Consider the following 15,449-nt stretch of genomic DNA (forward strand, 5'->3'; position numbering starts at 1 on the left):
GTCTACCAGCAAAATGTTAGAGCTGATAAACACTTATAGCCATGTAGCAGGATACAAAATAAACACACAGAAATCATTAGCCTTCCTATATGGTAACAACAAACACACAGAGGATGAAATCAAAGATCACTCCCATTCACGACTGCATCAAATAAATAAATAAAATAAAGTACTTTGGAATAAACCTAACCAAGGAAGTGAATGATCTCTACAAGGAAAACTTTAAAACACTCAAGACAGAAATTACAGAAGAGGCCGGGCGTGGTGGTGCACGCCTTTAATCCCAGCACTCGGGAGGCAGAGGTAAGAGGATCGCTGTGAGTTCAAGGCCACCCTGAGACTACAGAGTTAATTCCACGTCAGCCTGGACCAGAGTGAGACCCTACCTCAAAAAAACAAAAAAAAAAAAAAAAATACAAAAAAAAAAAAAAGAAATTACAGAAGACACTAGGAAATGGAAAGACATCCCTTGTACGTGGGTTGGAAGAATCAATATTGTGAAAATGGTAATTTTACCTAAGGCAATTTACACATTTAATGCAATCCCCATCAAAATTCCAATATCATTTTTCAAGGAAATAGAAAAAGAATCCCAAAATGCATTTGGAAGCATAAAAAACCTCCAATGTCTAAAAGAATTTTGGTAAACAGAAATAAGGCTCGTGGTATCACCATACTTTATCTTAACCTGTATTACAGAGCCATAGTAACAAAAACAGCATGGTACTGGCACAAAAACAGACATTTAGATCACTGGAACAGAATATAAGACCTAAATGTATGTCCAGATAACTACAACCACCTGATCTTCAACAAAAATTCCAAAAATACTCATTGGAGAAAACACAGCCTCTTCAGCAAATGGTGCTGGGAAACTGCATAAGCAGCTGTAGAAGGATGAAAATAGATTCTTTTCTATGCACAAGAATTAAGTCCAAATGGATCAAAGACCTTAATAACAGACCCAAAACTCTCAAACTGCTAGAGGAAAAAGTAGGGGAAACCCTTCAACATATTGGTCTTGACAAAGACTTTCTGAATATAACCCCAGTAGCTCAGGAAATAAAACCACTGATCTATTGCTGGGACATCATGAAATTACAAAGCTTTTGTACCACAAAGAACACTGTGAATAGAGCAAAGAGGCAACCTACAGAATGGGAGAAAATCTTTGGCAGCTATTCATCTGATAGATGATTAATGTCCAGGATATACAAAGAACTAAACAACTACATAATAAGAAATCAAACAACCCAATTAAAAAAATGGGCTATGGAACTAAATAGAGTTTTCTCAAAAGAAGAAATACAGATGGCATATAAACATCTAAAAAAAAGTTCTACATCCCTAGTCATCAAGGAAATGCAGATTAAAACTATGTTGAGATTCCATCTCACCCCTGTCAGATTGGCTACCATCATGAAAACAAATGACCATAAATGTTGGCTGGCGAGGATGTGGAAAAAGAGAAACCCTTTTACACTCTTGGTGGGAATGAAATCTTGTACAGCCATTGTGAAAATCAGTGTGGAAGTTTCTGAGACAGCTAAAAATAGATCTACCGTATGACCCAGCTATACCACTTCTAGGCATATATCCTAAGGACTCATCTCACCACCTTAGAGATATGTGCTCAACCGTATTTACTGCAGCTCTATTCACAATAGCTAGGAAATGGAACCAGCCAAGATGTCCCTCAAATGATGAGTGGATAATGAAGATGTGGCACATTTATACAATGGAATCCTACTCAGCTGTAAAGAAAAATGAAATTTGCAGGAAAATGGGTGGCTCTGGACAGAATTATAATTAGTGAGGTAATCCATACCCAGAAAGCCAAACATCACATGTTCTCTCTCATGGGTGGATCCTAGCTACAAATGATTGGATGTCTATGTGAGTAGGAATAAAACTCAGTAGCAGACGCTAGTAAACTAGCAAGGTGATATAAAGGGTACAGAAAGGGAGGGAGCAGGGACTTAATAGGGCAGTATTGTATATATGTAAGTAGAAGAACAGATTAATGGGAGTGTAAAGGCTTAAGTGAGGTCACAGAAAGAGATTGAGAAAAGGAAAAATGGAGGAAGAGCTAATCAAAATCTAAGAGGGTATAAGCAAGTCATATGGAAACCTACTTTTTTAGTCAATGGAACACTCAGAGGCCACAGAATATTAATAGAAAATTTTAAGTGCCAGGGATGGGATACCTTCCAGTGAGTTGTTGGCCAGAGAGGTCCCTGATGCCCTCCAAAAACATTACAGGCCATTGCCAACGGACCCTATTGCTGAAAACTGCACATACTTGGGCTGCAAGGTCACTGAGAAATCCTGCTGGAGCTGAAAATTTCCTCCATGTAGACCAGGTGACAGAAAGCTGGAAAAAGCAAGCAGTTCTATGACAGAGAGAGAAATCACCAGTGGAGATACTCAACAGTGGACACTGCTAGCCGTAAATTTGGCCACCCAGGCCAAATGAGCCAACGGGCGCAATAGTGGCATGTCTGTTATGGGGGAAACCAACCACTGTCTAATTGAACTGGAGGCCTGCTTCATGGGAGGGAATACCTACAACAGAGGTAGTCATGAGCCCTAGAAGTGTGACACCTGCTAATGTCTGGCTAAATGTATATACTATGCTCACCAAACTGCCTGGTAAGTACTTCTCTTAATGTTCATACCCATATATTAATATTACTCTCACTTTTGGTTAGAGAAGCTTCTCTTTTCAGATGGCAGTCACTTTGGGATGATTCACAAGTCACCATGGTGCTGAGAAGAAGTGACAGAGGAGTGCTCAGCACTAAAATATATCTATCACATCATCCAAGACTCAGCGTCCATTGAGGAAGAGGTGACGGTAAGAATGTAAAAGGAAGGGTGGAACTCCTTACAACATTCACCTCCAGACACAAAATGGCCTGGATATCCATGATCTCACAGTGCCTGACACTACCTACAAATGACCCTCATAATAGGAAGAAAAGATCATGACATCAAAATAACAAGGAATGATTGAGAGGATGAGGGAATATGATGGAGAGTGCAGTTTCAAAGGGGAAAGTGCAGGTAGAGAGGGAATTACCATGGGTTATTGTCTACAATTATAGTTGTCAATTAAAAAAAAAAACTCAGGGGCTGGAGAGACTGCTTAGTGGTTAAGCGCTTGCTTGTGAAGCCTAAGGAGCCCAATTCGAGGCTCGATTCCCCAGGACTCACATAAGCCAGATGCAGAAGGGGGCACACAGGTCTGGAGTTCATTTTCAGTGGCTGGAGGCCCTGGCATGCCCATTCTCTCCCTCTCTCCCTCCCTTCCCCCCTCCATCTCTCTCTCTGCCTCTTTCTCTGTATATTTCTCTCAAATAAATAATGAAGAACAACAACAAAAACCTCAGTAGCAGAGGCCAATATGCTAGAAAGGGGATATAAAGAAAATAGAAAGGGAGGGAGCAGGGACTTAAAGGATGGTATTGTATATAGATTAATGGGGGTAGAAAGGCCTTAGTGAGGTCAGGGGAAGAGACTGAGTAATGGAAAGGTGGAGGGAAGGCTAACACTCTGTAGAAAGTCTCACCAATAGAATGTATGAAGGAGAGGACAGAATATCTATACAAGACCAGATGGCAGATCTAATACAGTCCAACAAAGAGAAAAAAAAGGAAGATATAAAATGGAATTTCAAAAACATTCACAATATTATGAATAGATCAAACATAAGAGTTCAGGGTATAGTAAAAGAATTTCACTCCAAAGGCATACTAAGGTGTTTCAGCAAAACCATGGAAGAAAATTTGCCCCCAAAAGAAAACAAGGTCCAGGAAACCTTTAGAAGGCCAAACTGACAAAACCAGAAAAGAAGCTCTCCATGCCATATTATAATTAAGCTACTAAATACAAAAGCCAAACAAAATAGAATGAAAGCAGTCAGAGAGAAACATCAAGTCACTTATAAAGGCAAGCACATCAGAATAACAGTAGAATACTCAATACAAACTTTAAAAGCTAGAAGGGCTTGGAATAATATATTCCAAGTTCTCAAAGATAACAACCATAAACCAAGATTACTTTATCTACCAAAGCTATCCATCCAAATTGACAGAGAATTAAGGACATTCCAAAACAAAAACAGGCTTATAAGGGAATATATAACCACTAAGCAACCTATATAGAAAATATGTGAAGGGATACTTCATGCTGAAGAGAAATGTAAGAACACAAATGAGAAAACAGGAAAAAAAAAAAATCAACCATACTAAAGTAATAGTTAATACAAAAGAGTGAAGGAAAAACTGGAAGCACTACAAACAAGAAGAATGGCAAGAAAAAAAATAAATACCTTTCAATAATATCTCTTCATATCAATGACCTCAATGTCCTAACCAAAAGGCACAGGCTTGCAGACTAGTATAAAGGCAGAATCCTTCTGTTTGTTGCCTCAAAGAAACTCACCTCTCCATCACAGACACTACCCTAGGGCCAAAGGATGGAAAATGGTATTTCAAGCAAATGGGCCTAGAAAACAAACTGGTGGTACTATCCTAATATCTGACAAGGTAGACTTCAAACCAACATCAGTGAGGACAGATAAAGAAGGTCACTATATAAATTAAACAGAACAATTCAACAGGAGGCCATTATAATTCAAAACACACATACTATTAGACTTAATGACACAGATAACACCAAGCACAACTATAGTGGGTAACCATCAATACCCCACTCTCATCAATTGACAGGTCATCCCAGCACAAAATAAATACAAAGATACCTGGATTAAATGATGTAGTAGAACATATAGACTTAACAGATATCTACAGAACATTCCATCCAAATGCTGCAGAACATACAATCTCTTCAGCAGCATATGTAACATTCCTTAAAGCAGACCATATAGTAGGACAAAAAGCAAATCTTAATAAACACAGGAAAACTGAAATAATTCCTTGCACTCTATCTGATCACAATAGGATTAAACCATAAATCAACAACAACAAAAACTATGAAGCAAACACAAAATCATGTAAACTAAACATTACACTACTGAATGCTGAAGAGGTCATCGAAGAAATCAAAAAAATTCAAAAATTCATAGGATCAAATGATAATGGTAACACCACATACCAAAACCCTTGGGGCACGATGATGGTAGTCCTGAGAGGGAAATTTATAGCTTAAAGTGCCTATATCAAGAAATTAGAAACATCGTAAGTAAACAACTTAATGCTCCCACCTTAAGAATAAGGCAAACACCGGGCGTGGTGGCGCACGCCTTTAATCCCAGCCCTCGGGAGGCAGAGGTAGGAGGATCGCTGTGAATTCGAGGCCACCCTGAGACTCCATAGTGAATTCCAGGTCAGCCTGGGCTAGAGTGAGACCCTACCTTGAAAAACCAAAAAGAAAAAAAACAACAAAGAAGAAGGCAAACAAAAAAATTAGTAGACAGGAAGAAATAATAAACATGAGGGCAGAAATTAACAAAAATAGAAACAAAAAAAAAGGAGACAAAGACTCAATGAAACAAAGAGTTGGTTCTTTGAAAGGATAAACAAGACTGGTAAATTCTTAGTATATCTGACCAAAAGAGAAAAATAGAGAGAGAAAACAAAAATGAAGAGAGAAGAGACATAAATTACTGAAATGAGAGATGAAAAAGGCAACATTACAACAAAACCCAAAGAAATTCAGAAAATCATAAGGACATACTTTAAGACATAGGTACCAATAAGTTTGAAAATCTGAAAGAAATGGATAATTCCTAGATTTATATGTCCTACCAAAATTAAATAAGATAAGCAAACCATTTAAATAGATCTACAACAAGTACAGTGATAAATACATAATAATATGACAAATACAGTGCAGTTACAAAAAAAAAAACACCTCTTAACTAAAAAAAGGACAAGCCCATATGTATTATGAATTGAGTAGTGAATTTTACCAGATCTTCGTAGAAGAACTAACAACTATTCTCAAACTTTTCTAAAAAATAGAAAGGGAAGAACCAAACTCCTTCTACAAAGCCAACATCACCCTGATACCAAAACCAGACAAACAAAGAACAAAATAGAAACTTACAGATGAATTTCCTTCATTAACTTAGATGCAAAAATTCTCAACAAAAGCCAGGCATGGTGGCACATGCCTTTAATCCCAGCACTTGGGAGGCAAAGGTAGGAGCAGTATGATGAGTTCAAGGCCACACTAAGACTACATAGTGAATTCCAGATCAGCCTGAACTAGAGTGAGACACTATCTCAAAAAACAACAACAACAAAAATTCTCAACAAAATATCAGTAATCAGAATACAAGAATATATCCAAAAGATCATTCACCCTGGACCAAGTAGGCTTTATCCCAGAGATGCAAGGATGGTTCAACTACATGAATCAATAAATGTAATATGCTGTATAAATGGGCTGAAGGACAAAAAAACACATAATCTTCTCAATAGATGTAGAAAAGGCATTTGACAAAATCAAACATCCCTTCATGGTAAAAGTCCTACAAACACTGGGAACAGAAAGAACATATCTTAACATCATAAATGCTATTTATGACAAACCTTCAGCCAACATAATAATAAAAAGGGAAAAACCTGAACCTTTTTCAGTAAAATCAAAAACAAGACAAGAAGGTCAACAGTCCCTACTTTTATTTAATAAAGCATTAGAATTCTTAGCTATAGCAATAATGCAAGACACACACATAAAAGGGATACAAATTGGAAAGGAAAAGATCAAATTATCATGATTTGCAGATGATATGATACTATACGTAAAGGACCCTAAAGACTCTACAAGCAAACTGTTAGAGCTGATAAACACTTAACAGAGCAGGATCACTACAATGTAAAACTTTAAAACACTCAAGACAGAAAATGTAGAAGACACTAGGAAATGGAAAGACATTCCATGTTCTTGAATTGAAAGAACCAATATTTTGAAAATATCAATCTTTTTTAAAATGTATTTTTTATTTGCAACTTCCATAACTGTAGGCAATAACCCATGGCAATTTCCTCCCTCCCCCCACTTTCACCCAAAGCCAAACATCACACATTCTCTCTTACATGTGGTTCTTAGCTACAGATCATTGGACAGATCATTGGATGATGTGAGTAGGAATAAAACTCAGTAGCAGAGGCCAGTAAGCTAGGAAGAGGATGTAATGGCAATAGATAGGGAGGGAGCAGGGACTTAATAGGATACTGCACATATTCAAGTAGAACAGATTAATGGGGGTGGGCAGGCCTAATTAAGATAAGGGGAAGAGATTGAGTAAAGGAAAAGTGGTGGGAGGGCTAAACAAAATCTAAGAGGGTATGAATAAGTCATATGGAAACCTACTTTTTTGGACAATGGCACACCCAGCACAGCATAAATTGTTATTAGAAAAAATTCAGTGCCAGGGATGGGACACCTTCCAGTGAGTTATTAGCCAGGGAGGTCCCTGATTTGCTTAAAACATTACAGCCCAGGCTCTTGGTTTCCCTCCAGGAATCGATGGTACAACCCTACTGCTGAAGTCTCCACATATTTGTGCTGTAAGGTCACTGAGAAACCCTGATGGAGCTAAGCTGAAAATCTCCTCCAAGTACACTAGGTGACATATATCCTAAGAACTCATCTCATTTCCTTAGAAGTACATGCTCAACCATGTTTATTGCTGCTCAATTTATAATAGCTGGGAAATGGAACCAGCCTAGTTGTCCCTCAACTGATGAGTGGATAATGAAAATATGGCACATTTATACAATGGAGTTCTACTCAGTGGTAAAGAAAAATGAAGTTATGAAATTTGCAGAAAAATGGATGGATCTGGAAAAGATTATACTAAGTGAGGTAGCCCAGGCCCAGAAAGCCAAGTGCCACATGTTCTTCCTCATATGTGGATCCTAGCTACAGAAGATTGGGCTTCTGCGTGAAAAGGAAAAAGCTCAGTAGCAGAGGCCAGTAACTTAAAAAGGAGATAGGGAAGAGAAAGGAAGGGAGGAGGGTACTTAATAAGTTGGTATTGTATATGTAAGTAGAATGATTGAGATGGGGAGGGGATATGATGGAGAATGGAATTTCAAAGGGGAGAGTGGGGGGAGGTATTACCATGGGATATTTTTTATAATCATGGAAAATGTTAATAAAAATTGAGAGAAAAAGAAATTACCAGTGGAGATACTCAACAGTAGATACTGCAAACCTTAAATTTGGCCAGCCAGGCCAAATGAGCCAACAGGTGCAATAGTGGCATTTCTGTTATGGGGGAAACCAACCACTCTCTAATGGAATGGAGGACTACCCCATGGGAGGGAATACATCCCTGATACTGAAAAACTACAACAGAAGTAGTCATGAGCCCTAGGGATGTAACATCTGCTGGTGTTTGGCTAAATGTATATACAATGCTCACCAAACTGCCTAGTAAGCACTTCTCTTAATGTTCATACCCATATATTAATGCTACTCTCACTTTTGGTTAGAGAAGCCTCTCTTTTCAGATGGTAGTGACCCTGGGATGACTCAGAAGGCACCATGGCACTGAGAAGAAGTGACAGAGGAGTGCTCAGCACTGAAACATCTCTATCATACCTTCCAAGGCTCAGGGTCCATTGTGGAAGAGGTGGCAGAAAGCATGTAAGAGCCAAAGGAAGGGTAGGACTCCTTACAGCATGCTCCTCCAGACACAAAATGGTGGATATCCATGACTGATTGGGAGGGGGAAGGAGTATGACGGAGAATGGAAAATGTCAACCTTAACAAACAATCTACACATTTAATTCAATCCCCATCAAATTTCCAATGCCATTCTTCATGGAAATAGAAGAAGAAAAAAAACCTAAAATTCATTTGGAAGCGTGCGCACGCGCACACACATACACACACAAAAGAAAAAAATAATTAAAAACCTCAAATAGCCAAAACAATTTTGAGCGACAAAAATAAGGCTGGTGGTATCACCATACCTGATTTGAAGCTATACTACAGAGGCACAGTAACAAAAATAGCATGGCACTGGCACAAAGAAACATACATAGATCAATAGAACAAAATATAGGACCTAGATGTTAATCCAGGAAGCAACATTCATCTGATTTTCAACAGAACATGCCAAAAATATTCATTGGAGAAAAGACAGCCTCTTTCACAAGTGGTTCTGGGAAAAACTGCTCAGGAAATAAAACCACTAATTACCTACAGGGACCTTATGAAATTACAAAGCTTTTGTACAGCAAAGGACACTGAATTGAGCAACCTACAGAATGGGAGAAAATCTTTGCCAGCTATACATCTGACATTGGATCAATATCCAGGATATAGAAAGAATTCAAAAAGGGGGAAAACAAACTAAATAGAATGCCAGGTGTGGTGGCGCACACCTTAAATCCTACACTCAGGAGGCAGAAGTAGGAGGATCGCTGTGAGTTCAAGGCCACCCTGGGACTACATAGTGAATTTCAGGTCAGCCTGAGCTAGTGAAACCCTACCTTGAAAAACCAAAAAACAAACAAACAAAAAAGCACCTAAATAATAAGTAATTAAACAACCCAATTAAAAATTGGGCTATAGCAGGGCGTGGTGGCACATACCTTTAATCCTAGCACTCGAGTAGCCATGAGTTCGAGGCCACCCTGAGACTACATTCCAGGTCAGCCTGGGCTACAGCAACACCCTACCTCAAAAAAAGAAAAAAACAAAACTGGGCTATGATACTAACTAGAGACTCTTCATAAGAAGATATACAGGGCTGGAGAGATGCCTTAGTGGTTTGAAGAGCTTGTTTGCAAAGCCTACAGACCCAGGTTCAATTCCCCAGTACCCATGTAAAGCCAGATGCATAAGGTGGCACATGTGTCCGAAGTTTGTTTGCAGTGGCTACAGGCCCTAATGTGCCATTCTCTGTATCTGTCTCTTTCCCTTTCTCTCTTTCCCAAATATGTATGTATGTATGTATGTATGTATGCATGTATGTATGTATGTGTATATGTGTGTATGTGTGTGTGTATGTATATATATATATATATATATACATATTTTAAAAAGGAGAAATACAGATGGCCTATAAACATCTAAAAAAATGTTTTATATCCTTAGCCATCAAGGAAATGCAACTTAAAACTACTTTCAGATTCTATCTCTCTCCTATCTGAATGGCTATCATCAAAGAAAACAAGTGACAAAGTGAATGCTGGCAAAAATGTAGAAGACAATGATCCCTTCTACACTCCTGGTAGGAATGTAAACTGGTACAGCCATTGTGGAAATCAGTGTGGAGGTTCCTGAGACAGCTAAAAATAGCTTTACCATATAACCCAGCTATACCACTCCTAGTCATATATCTTAAGGACTCTTCTCACTATCTTAGTAATACTTGCCTAACCATATTTATTGCCACTCTATTCACAATAGCTAACAAATGGAACCAACCTTGATGTCCCTCTACTGATGAATGGATAATGAAGATGTGGCACATTTATACAATGGACTTCTATTCAGTGGTAAAGAAAACTGAAATTATGCAATCTGTAGGGAAATGGATCTGGAAAAGGATTAATCTAAGTGAGAGAACCCAGACCCAGAAAGCCAAACTTCACCTGTTCTCTCTCATATGTGGATCCTACAAATGTTGAGACTTATACATGAGTCTGGGTAAAAATCAGTAGCAAAGGCCAGTAAGGTAGAAAGGGGCTATAAGCTAGATAGGAGAGGGGAGGACTTAAGGAGATGGTGTTCCATATATTTACTAGATGAACAATTACAGGGGTGTGCAACGGCCTAAGTAAGGCCAGGAGAAGAGATTGAGTAAAAGAAGGATGGGGGAGGGTTAATCAAAAATCAAGACATTGCTGGAATAAGCCATATGGAAACCTTCTTTTTTGGAGAGTGGCAAACCCAGAAGCCACAGGCTATTGCTAGAAAAATTTCAGTGTCAGGGATAGGATACTTTCCAATGAGTTGTTGGCCAGGAAGATTCCTGATGCTCCCAAAACATAAGAGGCCATTGCCAAAGGTCTTGGTTCCCCACCAGAAATAGATTGTAAGACCCTATTGCTCCACATGCTTTGACTGCATGGTCATTGAGACATCAAACTGGAATGGAGCTAAAACCTCCTCTCTATAGACCAGCTGACAGAAAGCTAGAAAAAGCCAGACTGCATGCAACCCTATGGGTGACAGAAGCTATCAGTGGTAAAAACAGTGGACACTGCAAGCCTTAAGTTTGGCCAGATAGGCCAAATGACCAAACAGGTGCAATAGTGGCATGTCTGTTAAGGGGGAAACCAACTCCTCTCTAACTGGACTGTAGACCCACCCCATGGGAGTGAACACATGCTTGATACTGAAAAGCTAACCAAAGGCCTATGGCAGGGGAGGTCATGAGCCCTAGGACATCTGCTCGTCTCACTAAATGCATATATTATGCTCATCAGACCACACTGTAAGCACTCTCTTAACATTCATACCTATATATTAATGCTATTCTCCATATCTATGACTTTGCAGTACTACCTTCACAAGACTCTCATAGTAGAAGGAAAAGATGATGACATTAAAATAAAAGACTAATTGAGTAAAGGAGGGGATATGATGAAGAGTGGAATTGTGAAGGGGAAAGTGAGGGAGGGAAGTGGAGGGAATTGTTGTGGCTTATTGTCTGTAATTACTGAAGTTGTCAATAAAAAAGTTTAAAAGAAAAAAATTAATCCTTGCAGGTAGCTGGATCTTACAGTTGCCACCAGCAACTGCTAACACCTAGTCACTAATTCATGACCCCACAGGTAACACCAATAGCTTCTGGTTTTTATGCAGGGTCTGGGATCAAACTCAAGCACTCTCCAGTGAGCACTTTATGAACTAAGCTATCTATCCAGCCCGGTTTTTTTAAAGCAAAATTATTTCATAGGTTCAAAAACAGAACAGACCAAGCTGTAAAGTGACTTTAAGTAAACTGATGAATAGGGACACAGCTAAGTGGTTTTTCCAGATAGGTACTCTCACTCTATCAAGTCTGGGCTGACCTGGCACTCACTCTATAATCCCAGGCTGGCCTCAAACTCACAGTGATCCTCCTACCTCTGCTTCCAGAGTGCTAGGATTAAAGGCATGCACCACCATGCCTGTCTTTAGCTACATTTATGCTAAGGACAGTCTTACTATTTATCCTCTCTAAATAGTATGTGAATTGACAAACTTCAGTTTGGTAAAAAAGAAAACTAAAAAGGCTGCCAGCACTGGAATGTTACTCTAAAAAAAGGGGGACAGATGTCCTCCTCTATAGATGGCCCACCTTAAGATAACAGCAGCTGCTGAAGAGGTTTGAAATTGGGAATACTGCTCATCAATGTAACCCCTGTGGCAATTCTCTACCTCTAACTCCTTCCTGATACCATGAGGCAATAGAAGTAAACAGACTATACAACTAGGCCCAAAGTTTGGTGGCAGCATTCTAAATTTGTTTAAAATTTACTATTAATATTGAAACAGCATATGTTAAATTAACACTTGCTGAAGAGAAAAGAAAAGGGCTGGAGAGATTGCTCAGTGGTTAAGGCACTTGCCAGCAAAGCCTAAAGACCCAGGTTCTATTCCCCAGTACCCAAGTAAAGTCAGATGCACAAAGTGGCGCATGTATCTGCAGTTTGTTTGCAGTGGCTGGAGGCCCTGGTGCGCCCATTCTCATTCTCTCTCCCTCTTCCTCTCTCTCCATTTCCTAAATATAAATAAATGCTTAACAAAAAGAGAATCAGGGACTGGGGATATAGCTTAGTTGGTAGACTGCTTGCATAGCATGCACTAAAGCCTTGAGCCCCAGCACCACATAAATTGGGTACTGTGACACACTCCTGTAATCCCAACACTCTGGAGGTGAAAGCAAGATCAGAAGTTCAAGGTCATTCTCAGCTACACAGCCAGTTTCAGACCAACATAGGATACATTAGACTGTCTCACACATATACACACACACATATACACACACACACAAAAAAAAATCACTTAAGAGAATTAGGCTAAAGAACTTCTCTCCAACTCATCCTACACACCAACACCAATTTGTCTGTCCTTTAATCCAAAAATACAATGTTATAGTACCTACAGTCTGATTTCTTTATCTTTCACTCAAAGCTCCATTATTTGGCACCACCTAATCCAATATAATCTCCCAGTCTCCAGTTAAACTGCCCTGCACCATTGTCTTCCAATTAATACACACACACACACACACACACACACACACGTGGGGGGGGGGGGACGGCCAGTGTCAGAAACTCCAGCCCCATAGGCAGATACAAGATTTTCTTTTCCCCCCAAAAATGTGAACAAAGGCTAAGCATCCAAATTACAGATTTTCCATTAAGACTACTTTCCAGATAATGATCTGGACTAGTAGAAAAGTAAGATTGATTATTTAATAAAGTTAATTCTATCAAAGAAATACAAGACAAGGACTGGGGATTTAGCTTAGTGGTAGATTATAAGGCATATCTATCTAGCAAATAAAAGGCTTTGATGTCAGTGGCCTAGAAGGGATGATACCTTTCTCTGGCAACAATGTATTGACATGAATCCCTTTTTTCCTGAACTCACTTTTATTTCTCTGGCCATATTACCTATTATCTAGAAGATTTGGAAATCTCACTATTTTTGTGCATTTGTGCACACCAGGGCCTCTTGCCCTGGAAGACACTTGTCCTACTTTTGCATCTGGTTTACTTTGGTGGCTTGGAAACTGAACAGAGGCCCACAGGTTTTGCAAGCAAGCACTTTTTTAACCACTGAACCATCTTCCCAAACACAAAGGACTTTTTTTCTTTTCTTCATTACTTTCATTATTTCTTTCTTTCCTTGGTTTGCAGAGATACTGGGGATTGAACCCAAGGCTTTTCACATGCTGGACTCTTTGGGGGGGCAAGGAAAACAAGCTAGTAAGTCTCTGAAGTATTTACCACGATATCTAGAAGTCAACTCAAAATACACTTACTGCCAGGCATGGTGATGCACACCTTTAGTCCCAGCTCTTGGGAGGTAGAGGTAGGAGGATCACTTTGAGTTCGAAGCCACCCTGAGACTACATAGTGACTTCTAGGTCAGCCTGGGCTAGAGTGAAACCCTACCTCAAAAATAAATAAATAAATAAATGCACTTACTGACCACATTGATGATGATCACAGCAAAAAGAGAAGGTAAGTGCTGTCATATTTCCAAAGCCAGAGAGCAGGCAATACCAACGATGGGAATAGCCATTGTGATGGTCACTTATAAAGCAGACTGGCTAACATTCCTGAGACAAACTTGTTTTCAGTGTTCACCAAATAAAGGTAGGTCAGATTTCAGTAAAATTTATAGAGACAATTCTCATTAAATATGGCAATCCACAAGTGCTAGAAATCAGAAAGAAAAAAAAAACAGAACATAATTATCTGAATAAAGTTCAGGTGATAATTAAAAAAAGTAGATCAGCTTCATCCGCAAGAAATAACTAAGGACAGCTAAAAGTTAAAATCAAATAACTAGTGACTCAACATGCAAAACACCAATGTTTGCATCCCTTAAACTAACATATTTCATGGAGGGTAGTAGTAATTAGGCCAAGATGAGAGATCGGCTCAGGGTTGAGTTTTCCATTTAAGTCTATTAACGGGGTGAGGAGATGGCTTAGCGGTTAAAGGTGCTTGCTGGCAAAGCCTAAAGACCCGGGTTCTATTCCCCATTACCCACGTAAAGCCAGATTCACAAAGTGGCGCATACTCTACAGTTCGTTTTTAGTGGGCAAGATGCCCTGATGTGCCCGTTCTCATTCTACTCTCTCTCCTAAGTCTAATGTTCTAAAATAAATAAATAAAAGTTTACCCACTTTAAGTTTAAAGCTACCTGTAAGTTGGAATGGGGTTTTTCCCTAGCCATCATGAAAACAAATGTGTAACAACACAAAGGGAGCTTCTTAAAATATTTAATTCCCAAGCTTGTAATTAGGCCCGTGACAACATTTCCGAGTCTCAATTCCTCGGTTCACAAGAAACATCCTAAGCGTAACTTCACGGGCGATGGTCTACTACGAAATCTGAGTGCCGTAAGAACCCAGCCGCGCTCCCGGGTGACTTAGACAATTACCGGCCAGGATGAAGCTGCCCACACAGGAGATGAAGCCCGACAGGAAAGAGTTGAAGGGGAAGGTCCCCACGAGGAGACAGTAGCCGAACTGCAACGCCCCGGTGAGCAGAATATAAAGGAGATAGGCATCCAGCAACTTCAGGCGCTGCGGAGTGGAGCTCAGATACTCCTCTAAGAACCGCGAGATGACCGACACTACCGACGCCGACATGACTGCAGGACGGACGTTCCCCGAACAAGATCCCTAGGCCACGACGGAAGTCCCCCCGCGCACGCGCGCCGGCGTGTCCCACTCGCGCGAGCGGATAGGCTGGCGAGGCACGTGGTGACGACTGCGCAGACGCAGATTT

General features: G+C 39.7%; 1 protein-coding gene across 2 annotated transcripts in view; it reads right to left on the reverse strand.

Annotated features, from left to right (window-relative positions):
* The window catches only part of Dad1 (defender against cell death 1), a 39,960-nt gene extending 24,584 nt beyond the window's left edge, over window positions 1-15,376 (reverse strand). Inside the window, exon 1 of one of the 2 annotated variants that reach the window (XM_045154924.1) lies at window positions 15,100-15,376. In XM_045154924.1, coding sequence (XP_045010859.1) covers window positions 15,100-15,310 — 211 coding nt within the window. In that variant the 5' untranslated portion in view covers window positions 15,311-15,376. The remainder of the gene's footprint in view (window positions 1-15,099) is intronic. The other variant, XM_004661778.2, reaches the window with a different exon arrangement.
* Window positions 15,377-15,449: the final 73 nt, after the last annotated feature.

Source organism: Jaculus jaculus, chromosome 7 (assembly GCF_020740685.1).
Source record: "Jaculus jaculus isolate mJacJac1 chromosome 7, mJacJac1.mat.Y.cur, whole genome shotgun sequence".
Classification (NCBI taxonomy): Eukaryota; Metazoa; Chordata; class Mammalia; order Rodentia; family Dipodidae; genus Jaculus; species Jaculus jaculus.